At 37.0% G+C, this 12842-nt stretch overlaps 1 protein-coding gene, 1 long non-coding RNA gene and 1 pseudogene across 4 annotated transcripts in view; 2 read left to right on the forward strand and 1 right to left on the reverse strand.

The window, feature by feature from the left end:
• Positions 1-12842, reverse strand: part of Nipal2 (NIPA like domain containing 2) — an 88620-nt gene that overhangs the window by 53206 nt on the left and 22572 nt on the right. For both annotated transcript variants that reach the window (XM_021262681.2, XM_004850154.4), the window contains exon 2: positions 1787-1855. In XM_021262681.2, the coding sequence (XP_021118340.1) occupies positions 1787-1855 (69 nt within the window). The remainder of the gene's footprint in view (positions 1-1786; positions 1856-12842) is intronic.
• The window catches only part of LOC110350334 (uncharacterized), a 46774-nt gene that overhangs the window by 4535 nt on the left and 29397 nt on the right, over positions 1-12842 (forward strand). The window lies entirely within an intron of this gene.
• LOC147824077 (DNA excision repair protein ERCC-6-like pseudogene) lies at positions 6074-8519 on the forward strand (annotated as a pseudogene).

Genomic DNA, 12842 nt, shown 5'->3' on the forward strand with positions numbered 1-12842 from the left:
CTAATGACATTCATCATTGGAAATTTGCACCTTTACATAGTCTCTCTTGGTTCTTATTTTTCACCCTGGCCCAGTCCTCCCTTCAACCCCTCCAGTCATCCCTATTTACAAAGATTTTGTTTCTATTTTTCCATTTTCTTATATTAATCCCATTCCCTTCTATCCTTTCCCCTAGCCCTCCCACTTCCTTTCCCTTTGCCCCTTTTCTTCCTATTTCACATTACCTATTATACATTTAGTCCTTATTTACACTTTCAGTTTCTCACACCAGAGAAACTATTCAGTATTTATACATGTGTGTCCTATTTATTTCACTTAAGAGGATCGCCTCAATGTGCATCCACTTAGCTATAAATGTCTCTAATTTCTCATTTTTTATGGCTGAGTAGTACTCCATTTTATAAAAAAACCACATTTTCTTTATCCAGTCTCCAGTTGATGGGCATTTGGGCTGTTTCCAAGTTTTAGCTATTACAAACTCTGCTGCTATGAACATGGGTGCACATGTATCACTGTGGTATGATTCTTTTAATTCTTTGGGGAAGATCCCCAGCAGTGGAATAGCGGGGTCAAATGGGACTTCCAGTTCTAGTTCTTTGAGGTATCTCCATACTGATTTCCACAGTGGTTGCACCAGTCTACACTCCCACCAGCAGTGGAGCAGGGTTCCTCTTTCCCCACAGCCCTGCCAGCATTGGTTATTGGTTGATTTCATGATAGCAGCCATTCTTTCTGGAGGGAAGTGGAATCTCAGCGTTGTTTTCATTTGCATCTCTCGAATGACCAGTGATGTTGAACATTTTTTCATGTATTTATTTGCTATTTCTACTTCTTTGTCTGAGAAATGTCTGTTCATTTCAGATGCCCATTTTTGGATTGGGTCTTTAAATTTGGGAGGTCTGATCTTTTTAAGTTCTTTATAGATTCGAGATAGTAGACCTTTGTCTGAGGAAGAGCAGGTGAAGATTTTTTCCCACATTATGGGTTGTCTCTTCACATTGTTGGTGGTTTCTCTTCTAGCAAGGTTTTGTACAAAAGTATATAACATTCTGGAAGATATTTAGATATTCAAGTTTATTTTTGTTTTTTAGTTTCAGAACTTGCATTGGTTTGATTCTATTTCAAATGCAGTCATTAGGTAATTCAAATTTATTTTTTAGTTCAAGGTTTGGTTTAAAGGTACTGTTTTGTTTAGCTTTTAGTTTAGCAAATCAGCAATCTTCCAGTTTTCTATTTAACTTCAGTTAAAGTTCCGATTTTATATTTTATATTCTTTTTTCAAGATCTTTAGTCTACACAGATATATTTAATATAACATATTTAACAAAAAGAAAAAAATCTGAACCCCTATAAAATGCTTTTAAAGTTTATTGTGTCCCATCTGGGCGTAAGCCTAAAAAAGAAATCAAGAGGAAAAAAAAAAAAAGAAAAAAATCAAGATGCTGAAGGGCCGGGGATTTAGCTCAGTGGTTTTGCTGCCTGCTGCACAAGCTCAAGGACCCAAGTTTGATCCCCGGTACCAAAAAAAAAAAAAAAGCTGAAGATCAAGTCAGGTGATTCATTCATTAGACATAATAGGGTCCTTGTCTAGAATCCACAAAACTGTTGGAAGCCAAAAAAGAACAAAACTAATTTCTTTTGAAATAAAAAATGAATGTAGTCTAGCCTGGATTATATTTGTCTCTGTACCAATATGGTCATAAAATATATTTTTTCCTATTTTTTAATGGAGAAAAACATATCCTTGGGTTAAATTACAGAGCTAGAAAAATAAGGTATTTCTTACCTGAATATTTAAGGAAATACTGATTACCACGTTTCCTAGGATGCCCAGCAAAGCTCCAAAAAAGTGAATCTGTAAAAGAAAACATTTTCTTTAAATAGTGCTATAAATAGTACTTATAAGATATTTACTGAAAAATAACTTGGTCCTTTATGGAATTCTCTAGGTATTTGTCTGCCTCATTCACTAAAATAAAGAAAATGTGCTGGGCATAGTGGCACATGTTTGTAATCCCAATTGCTTGGTAGGCTGAAGCAGAAAGATGGCAAGTTCAAGGCCAGCCTAGGCAATTTAGCAAAAGCCTGTCTCAAAACAAAAAAGTCTGGGAGTGGAGCTCATTATTCCCTGGGTTCAACCCTTAGCACCACACACACAAACACACACAAACATACACATACACACAAAATAGTCACAAGTTTCTGATCTCTTCCCAACCAATATGCTTCTTATTTATCTTTTCTGTCCATTTTCTTTTCTCTTAATCTATTCTGAAGGTCAGTGGTATGAAAGAAAGATCAATGGACTTCGAGTTAAAGGATAATCTGACATATATATCTGCAGTTTTCTAACTGGGTAAACTTGAACAAGTTATTTCACCTCTCTGGCCCCAGTAAAAAGGGGTCATTAATTTAGTGTTTTTTGAACCCCCTTTACCTCCAAGGTGCTAGGCCCCCTCCACTACATTCTCCCACCACTCCCCTCATCGAGAAGCCACAGCGCCTCTCCGCAGCCAACTATCAGATATGAAACACGATGGCAGCTCTCGCAGTCTGCCCTCCCCTGGCCACCGGCTGTTCAAGGCACAAGGATGAGCTTCCTCTGACTCAGGTATGTGGCACATGCCACCTCCGGTCAGATGGGATACTTGTTCATGCCACTCCACTTTCCTAGATATGCAGCTCCCGGCCTCAGCCCACTCTACTCAGGCCTCACTGTCCTGGTTGACAGAGCTCCACCTCCTTGAGGCCTTCTCAGGTCCTGCAACCCAACTTTACTTTCTTAAGACTACTTGGTAAATCGCCCTCGTTCATCTTTGACATTGTAATGTAGAAGGCAGATTCTCTGAGGGAGGAGAACCAAGTGTTATGTTGCTATTGAGTCTTCTACATCATGTACTACAAAAGTTTAGAGGTTTAGTAAAAACTAGCTTGAAAAAAAATATGATGGCTTAAACAAGGACCACAAAGCTTAAAAAAATAAGTTCTTATATGCTGCTCAAGATGTTTAGCATAGATAGCCCATGAATTACTTGATGACTTCAAAAGAAGTGCATTTGCTCCCATCTAAGTACAAAGCTGTATCTTGTGTCAGCATAAATTAGCAATAATACAAGGGCTCTTCCCCTTTTATTCTACAGTACATAACTTCTAGCTAGCTTCACATTGCAAAAAGTCATTTTAATTTCAAATGAATAGCATAAGCAGGAGAAATTCTTTTCAGAATGCATAAAGTCTTTGAAGTTTTAAAGCTCTATTACACAAACTGAAGTGAAATTCAGCGTTTTAGAAATGAAGCAGGAATGTTAAATAATTTTATAGTTGATATATAATATCCATGGTCTTTAATCAGTTAAGAATTGTTTTTTCTTAATAAAGGTACTTGGCAATAATTTTGATCACTATTCCTCATGGGGAACAACTATATCACAATAGAATATGCTATTTCCATGCTTTCTATTTACAATCTAATGCATTTGGCAATAATCAGGAAAATAAAGATGCAAAAGAAAATTGGCAATGGATGGATAATTATGAAAATCTTCCATAATGGTAAAAGTAAATTGTTGAATAGAAACAACTGACTTCAAAATTCTTAGAATCATTCACTCAATCATTCATTCAAATGCCAATTAAGTCTGGGTGTTTAAAAATTGGTGGCAGGATTTGGCAATGATTTCTTGGATATGACACAGAAAGCACATGCATGAAAAGAAAAAATAGATAAAGTGGACTTCATCAAGATTAAAAACTCTTGTGCATCAAAGGACACGATTAACAGAGCAAGAAGGCAATCTATGGAATGGGGGAAAACACGTGCAAGTCACATACAGGAGTAGGGACTGATATCCAGAATACTCCATATAAAAACCACTATAACTCTCTCTCTCACACACACACACACACACACACACACACAGATAACACACAGATAACACAGAGACATTTTTCCAAAGGACATACACAAATGGCCAATAAGCACATGAAAAGAAGCTCAGTATCACTTATCATTAGGCAAATACAAATCAAAACCCCTGCACATCAAGTAAGATAATGATCATACAAAGTCAGACTATAACAAGTGTAAGGAGGTAGATGAACTGGAACCCTCATGCCTGGCTAGTGTGAATATAAAGTGGTACAACCATTTTGGAAGCTGGTCTGGCAATTCCTCAAAAAAGCTAATGATGGAATTTCCATTTGACTGAGAAATTTTACTCCTAGGGATATATTGAAGAGAAATGAAAACACATGTACCCACAAAAATTCACATACAAATTCATAACAGCCCAAAGTGGAAATAAACAAATATCTTAACTGATAAGTGAACAAAGAAAATGTGGTATAGTCCTAAAATAAAATACTATTTAGCCATAAAGAGAATGAAGCACTAAAAAAGAAAAAAATAAAAAAGAGAGAATGAAGCACTGATAATGCTATAAAATGGAGGAATCTTGAAAGGTCTGTGTAAGCAGAAGAATCTAGCTACAAAAGGTCAAATATTATATAGTTTCATTTATATGAAATATGTTAGTGGTGTGCTTATGGGGTCGGGGGTTATGCTAATTGCATAATTTTGTGAATATGTTAAAAACCAATGACATGTTCACTTTAAATGAGAGAATTGTATGGCATGTGAATTATATATATGTAAAGGTATTACATAAAATAATTTTTATATATACAAATTATATATATTATTTTGCACACGAAATAAAATGCTACAATGTAGCTATCTCTATTCCAGTCTCTCTGCCTCCACTATAATATTTTTCTGAAGTCAATACATTTTTATATTCCCAGATTTTTATCATTTTCTTTTATTTAGTTTTCATCTTCATTTAGACTTCACTCATTAACTTTTCCTCTCTCTTCTTAGCTAATAATATGTGAGTACAGCTATGCATTGCCTTCTAAGTGCACCCTCCCTCAATTTTAGCTGCATGTACAGTTTTGACATGTGCAATCATTGTTACTCCATTCCAAACGCCTAATTATCTCGTTTTTTAAATCCGAGTTTTACACTACTCAGAGATGTTTTTAAAAAAAGTCTAAATGAATGAAGTGTTGGTTATCATTGTTACTAATTTCTAATGTAATTTTTTTTTTTTTTTTTTTTGGTACCAGGGATTGAACTTGGGTCCTTGCACTTGTGCAGCAGGCAGTGAAACCACTGAGCTAAATCCCTGGCCCACTAATTTCTAATGTTACAGAGTTGTAGTCAGAAAATATGCTGTATGTAAATCAGCATTTGCTTTATGCCCTACTACATAATGTAAAGTGAAATTCCTTTCACTGGTAGTGTGTGGTTAAATTTTATGAGTGTTCAGTGTATGTATCAAAAGAAGAGTACTGTCAGATGTGGTGATGTATGCCCATAACCCCAGGACTCTGGGAGGATGAGGCAGGAAGATCACACATTTGAGCCTAACATGGACAATCTAGCAAGATCCTATCTCAAAATAAAAAATAAAAAGAGCTGGGGATATTGCTCAATGCAAAGGGCCTGGGTTCAACCTCCAGTACTGCCCTGCCGATTCAGTAGTTAATATAATTATATATATATGTATATTATTCTATCTTCCTTTATGTATTCTATTTCCTTTAATCCATTGCTGAAACTTTCACCACTCTTACTAAATTTGGACTGCTTCGTCTATCAATTGTATATTAAAAATCTACACAAAGATGGATTTATCCATTTTTCCTTAATTATCAAGTTAATTAACATATGCATTACTCATATAGTTACCATTTGTGTAAGAACACTCTACATCCACTCTCAGAATTTTTCAAGAATATATTGTTCACTATAATTACCATGTTGTACACACTAGATCACTTGAACTTATTCTTCTTTTCTAGCTGGAATTTTGTATTCTTTGACCAACATTTCCCCATCCATTCCTCCTTCTGTCCATCCATCCATCCATCCATCCCACCCTGCTGTGAACACTACTGTGTCATTACACTTCAGTTGAGTCATTTTATGTAAGATATAACTGGATTAAAGAACACAGACTGTAAAATGGGATGTTAGTCTTCTTACACTTATTTTGACTATTAATATATTTTTGTGATAGAAGAATCTCAATATATTCAACAAAGAGTTCAGAAAACTTAATTCCTTGTTGAATTCAAGTCTCAAAATACAGTGGAAAAACAAAGAACTGGAAATGAGGGGGCCTGGCCAAACAAAGAAGAAATGTCCTGAATTGAAGAAACCACAACCTTGGCCTTCACCTCTTACAACTACTCATCCTACCCAGGAAGGAGATATCAGTTTTCAAATGGCAAAGATAAGCACTGAGGATCAAGACCTCTCCAGTGTAAAGATGGATATGACCATGCTATAAGATGGTATGCACTCATGTGAAAATATGTTTCATACTGACTCTGTAGCTACTTTACCCAAAGAGTTTGGAAGTGTAGAAGAAATTTGGACTGCCTCATTACTGAGAACCCCAAAAAGCTTTGTAGTTGAAAACAAAGCTCTGCCAAAAAAGTCATTACAAGAAGAGCCTGAGCAAGAGGCACCACAAAAGAACCCCTTGGGAAGTTTGAATTATTTGGCTAGCCAATCAATCAAAGCTGATCTTCCACCAAATCTAGATCTACAGGATAATGAGATTTTACATCACTACAATCCTTGGCCCGGAAATCCCATAACAAATGAAAATCAAAACCCAAAATTGAATGCATCTGTTATTAAAATGTCTAATGAATTGACAGCATCCCATAGTGTACTAAAGCAAATGTGGCCAAGTCGGAAGGGAAACCTTTAGCATGGTCACCTCAGTATGCACGCAGATTCAATCTTTTCCTGGAAGACTCTGCAGACAATACACAAAATTTCTCCACTCAGTCTTTGGAGTATGTTGAGAAAGAAAATAGCTTGTGTGGCTCTGCAGCTAATTCTAATGCAGAGACTTTGCACAGCAGTTTGGATTCTTCTAAGCAAGATAATGACCCAGAAGAAGTGGTAGTTAGTGTTAAAAACAGAAGCAAAGCTTCTAGATCCTTCTAGAAGGATCATTTCAGATGATAAAGATGAGGATGATTCCTTTAAAGGTGCTTCAAGCACAAGTCCATTCAGCACATCTTTCTTTCAGTTCTCATCTGTGAGACAATTTGATGCTTCTACTCCCAAAGATGACAGTTTACATGGAAGATTCTTTTCGCCTAAAATATCTGATATTATAAGTAAGTCTATAAACCCTAGGAGATATCTAGCTTCTAGAAAGCCTCTGACTAATGTGGTTTAGACCATGTGGAGGATATGGAGGAAAAATTTGACAACAGCAGCAAAGCAGAGGGCACTGACGGTGATCTGGAGGAAGGAATAGAAGGAGGCCATGACGAAGCTCAGAGCCTACAGAGGATCCTTCTGGAGAAAGGCAGTCTGCAGAAAGTAACTCTGGTGAGCTAACTGTGTCTAAGCCCCTAGGCTCCAGCCTACCAACCTCTCCTGGTGCTCCTGACCCTTTTTCTTTTCTTTTCTTTTCTTCCTTCCTTCCTTTCTTTCTTTCCTTCTTTCTTTTTTTTTTGGTACCAGGGATCAAACTCCGATCCTTGAGCTTGTGCAGCATGCGGTGAAACCACTGAGCTAAATCCCTGGCCCACCTGACCCTTTTTCTAATGGACCCATAGTTGATTCTCTCCAGGGTAAGGCAATGGAGGCTGCAAAACATTATGTGACTCTTATAACTCCAGGAAAAGAACTGAAACAGTGTGGGAAAATACAGGAGGCCTTAAACTGCCCAGTTAAAGTGCTTAACATAAAAAGTTCTGATCCAGAAGTCATACTCATGACTTTGAGTTTGTATAAGCAACTTAGCAACACTTGAAAATGTTGTAATCTGGTTGTTGTGGTTTTGTTCATTTTTTGAGATAGAGTCCTGCTATAACCTCTTGATTTAGTCTGAGTGCTGGCATTACAGGTGTGCGTCATGCCCATCTGTTTATTGCATTTTTAAAGTGGAACTGAATATGAGTCAATTTTTGTTTCCTTAATTGTGTTCTTTGGCAGCACGAAGTATTTGTGTGTAAGCAAGAAAGATCTCATAAAGCAAGTTCTGCCTCTGCCTCCTAGTTCCTGTTTCCCCTACCCCAACATATTTTTTTTTCAGAGGATCAGGTTGATATTTCTTCACTTGAATATTACTTTTTTTTTTAAGGCATTCTCTATACACTTAAGAGAACTGTGTTTTATTTTGTTTTGGCAGTACTAGGGCTTGGACTCATTTTATTTTTTCTAGTCAAGCTAAGGGCCTCAAGCTAAGTCCCTATGTTGTCCAGGTTGGGCTCACACTTGCGATCTCCCTGCCTCATCCTCTCAAGGGGCTGGGATTATATGTGTACACCACCACACCCAGACTGAAATTCGTTGTAAAATTATGCTGGCTATTTTACTCTGAAAGGGATTACTTTTGTATATCAAATTCAGATAAAATTGAAGTTACTTTTCTCAAAAAAAGTATTTTCATTTATTTCTGGTTTTTTTGTGTGTTTATAGTTATCTTGCTTTTTCTTTGCTTCCCAATTTTCCTTTCCTACATGTTCTGAGAATTGGTTGAGCTCCCTTTATTCTCTTTCTCCCTCTACTCTTAAGGTTACGAAGTTCTGTATATTATTTCTATTCTTTTAGTAATGACTATTACAATTAAAACTTTATCTTGAAATAATTATGGATTCATAGTAGGGTGCAAAGAATTTTACAGGTAGATCTTATGCATTCTCCTGCTAGCCACATGCCCCCGTGTTAACATCTCAAACGAGAGTAAAATATCAAAACCAACAAATAGATCTGTCACCAGCAACACACACTCTTGTGTGTGCGTAGCCACCAGAATCAAGATATTCCTTGGTACTGCACCATAAGAGTGCTTTCTGTTTCCTTGTTATGGATACACTGTTCTCTCTCCTCTCCATTACCAACCCACAGCAGCCACTAATCTGTTCTCCATTTCTATAAATTTCGCACATGTTACATAAGTAGAATCATGAAGTATGTATACTTTTAAAATTGGCTTTCCCCCCAATCGGCATGATTTCCTTAAGGTCCATCCAAGGTTGCTGTACCACTAGTTCATTCCTTCTAATTGCTGAGTAGTATCCACAGTGTAGATGGATCACAGTTGGTTTAACCGTTCACTCATCGAATGGCGCTTGAGTATTCTCCAGTTTGGGGCTGTTAGGAATAAAGCTGCTATGAACATTCATGCACAAGCTCTGCATGAAAACACGCCTTCATTTCTCTGGGATAAATGCCCAAAAATGTAATTGCTGGGTTGTGTGGTAAGTCCATTTTTAGTTCTTAAAAGAACTGCCAGACTCTTTTCCAGAGTAGCTGTACAATTTTATATTCCCACTAGAAATGTATGAGTGATCCGTTTCTCCACAAATTTATCATGCATTCTTGACACAAATCCTAAACATAATCAATATTCTTATCCTTCTGAGCATTATAAAAAGTTCCATTTGCTTTAACTACAATTTTTTTCTCTATCTTACATGTTGTTGATCTGAATACTAGTACAAGGTGAGATTAAAAAACTGGTGAATGTTTAAATTAAAAAAAATTATTGAAGTAGAAGACACATTGCCATTAATTCCCCTCAAAATATTCTCCCTCACTTTGAACACAGCTATCCCATTGTTCTTGTCATTTTCTAAGGCATTAATGGAAGTCCTCTTTCATCCATGTCTTTAGTTGTTTTGTAGTGGTCACCTTGATGTCTTGAATCTACTCAGAATATTAACCTTTCACGATCATTTTGATTTTGGGCAAGCGCCAGAAATCACCCAGTGCCAGCACTGGTGGATAAGGTAGATGAGGACACACCACAATACTTTTATGAGCCTGCATTTCCACTGGATGGATGCATGCAGCAGCAATGTTCACCATATTTTTCATCACACCTCATAAAGACACTTCTGAAAGAGGACTTCCAGAACTGCTGAAGAAAGTTCCAAGAATGATGGGATAAGTGTGTTCAAAGTGAGGGGGAGTACTATGAAGGGGATTAATGGCAATGTATCTTTAGGAGTTGTTATTAAGTACTATTTGAACTGGAGTATTATCAGATTATCAACTATTTAGAAATAATACATTTTGACCTTTGGGTGTAGAAGGATCTCAAAGTGAATTTTTTTCAACTAACTGGGATTTGAATACACTACTTAGTGTCTGTGACAGCAAATTTTTCCATAAATCAGATTTCAACAATTAAGTGTGTACAATAAAAAGCTGTTTGCTGCCTTTTTTTTCCCCTGCTGACTTTTACCATCTAGTGAATTCACACAATAATGAAAGGACAAGAAATATATAGTTTCGAAACAGGTGCCAGGAAGTTTCATGATAATACTCAGTATAAACTGGTATATATTATTCTTTATTTTTGGAGGTTTTCTCTAATTATTAAATATTGATTGTGTGTAGATTGAAATTATTTAATATACAGCAGGAGTAGTACTAATACAGTAAGTCCTCATTAATCCTACTATGGTTTGAATGTTGATGTCTCCCAAATGTCCATGTGTTAAAGGTTGTTCCTTAGGGTGGCACCATTGGAAGGTGCCGTGGGCCTTTAGAAGGAGGGCCCATGTGGGAGGTCCTTAGGTGATGAGGGGATGACCTCAAACGGCCTGTGGGGCCCCAGCCCCTTCCTCTTTCCTTTGCTTCCTGGTCCTGAGCAGTTTGCTCCACCATGGATTCACCACCATTGCCATCCAGCAACTCCACCCAGAGGCCGAAAAGCACTAGGTCTGCCCGGTCATGGACTGGACCCTCTAAAACTATGAGCCAAAAAATCTCTCTCTCTATCTCTCTCCCCCTACCCCTTCTACTGGGGTTCTAACCCTGGGCATTGAGCAAGCCAGGCAAATGCTCTACCACTGAGCCACATCTCCAGCCCTAATCTTTTCTCTTTATAATTTAATTATTTAAATTATTTTGTTAGAGTGTTGGAAAGCTAGTACAATACTCTTAATTTTGGAGAAGATTCAAATATGCAAGCTTTTAAAAGGTGATTTGATTACCTTTAAAGTCATCTATTAACTTGCAGTAACCACTACTAAATACTGTTTCCAATTAGCAGCACTGGTAAATGTGCTTTAATGACTACAAAATCCTCATCTGCAAACAGGAGTGACCTTTATATACAGTGAACAGGGCCTTAGAATAGTTTTCAACCAACTAGATTAAAGCTGTTTAGTTTATATCATTATTTATTCAGCACGTTGTGTTTTCTAACATTTTAGAATTAGTGGAGACTTAGGTTTTTCTCTCTCACTGTCTCCTCTCTTGCCCTCATCCCTTTACTAATCTGGAAACTGGTCAAGAAAAAGAACAGAGAGCTAGGGAAAGAGAGACTTAGCAAAATCACACAGCTAGACAGAAGTCAAATTTTGGCCTCGAGGCAAAGCAATCACTTTCCAGGGAGCACAAAAGGTAGCTTTCTGGTGTGGTCACTGTCATGCCTGACATTTACTTAGTCAGCACATTTATTTAGTCAGAATTTGTTTCTTTTTCTCAGTGCAAATGAAATAAAGCAATGACAATAGTTAGGAGGAAAGGTTGTTTAACATCTTAGTAACGTAGTTGTAGGCACAGGCCCAAAACACAGGCACAGGCCTTTAATCTTTATAGTGTTCACTGTGTTGTCACTGCTATAGTTTAATCTCTGGCTTTTTCAGGGTGTCTTGGCAAATAGATGGTCAGTCACAGGTTCAGAATATTAGCATGGATAAGCATTAAGATGTTTTAATTTTATTTGAAATCAAATCTTCTATCCTACATTTTTCTGGTCCCAGGATATTCTTTAGATATTTCACACTGACATGTACTATTATGTTACTGGCTTGTAATCAATGCATAGGGCAGTTTATCCCTGCCAGATGGAGCAGGGATATAATACAAGAATGTGTGGAACTGGTAATAGTCTGTCCCAGACCTGCCTTTGAGTTCAACCACATTCTCGGCTCTGCTTTCAAAACTTAAACTTAGAACCAGGTCAACGTGAAGCTAACAAATGGCTCAAAAGAGTCAGACTCAGAGCTGGTTTTGAGCACAGTAATAGTTATATCTAATTCATGACTGGAGTAATACTGTCTCCTACTCTAGGCAGTAAACATGCCTGACCTAGAAATGAGAGGTCTAATTTCTGTTATCAGCAAAATGGCAGGTTGTGTTTTAGGTCAAAGAATCACCAGTGGAATGACCTTAAAGGCCTGCACAGTGAAGGGATGTGTCTCAGAAATGGGCATTCAGCTCTCCCTATATGTACGGAACCCTTAGGAATGAACTAGGGTTGCTTTGGATTTATACCTAGTAAACAGGCAGGCACACAGCCCAGCTCCAAAACAGGAAGAAAGAGAAGGATATCTAAATTCTTAGAAATAGACCCATAAGTATTTAGGAGTAAAGACTCACATTGTGTACTGCTGACTTTCAAATTACTACTTATATCTATATCTAGAAAAAAAGAACAAATATTTCATTGTTTTTTTTTTAAATTAAATTCTTTTATTGGTACATTGTAGGTATACAACACAATTACATTTCTCACTGGGAATTGTACCTTTACATAATGCATCTTGGTTCTTATTTTTTCCCCATTCCTAGCCCTCCTTTCATGTTCTCCACCCTTTCCTATTTACAAAGAGTTTATTTCCATTTTTTCCATTTCTCAGCATTTTTCCTTTCCCTTCTTTCCTTTCCCCTGTCCCTCCCACTACCCCTACCCCTTTGGACCTTTTCTTCCTATTTTACATTATTGATTATTCATTCTAATCATTGATACACTTTAGGTATACAATCTAATGACATTCATCATTGGAAA

Source organism: Heterocephalus glaber, unplaced genomic scaffold (assembly GCF_053883595.1).
Source record: "Heterocephalus glaber isolate CG9 unplaced genomic scaffold, H.glaber_assembly_v1.0 deba00001555, whole genome shotgun sequence".
Classification (NCBI taxonomy): Eukaryota; Metazoa; Chordata; class Mammalia; order Rodentia; family Bathyergidae; genus Heterocephalus; species Heterocephalus glaber.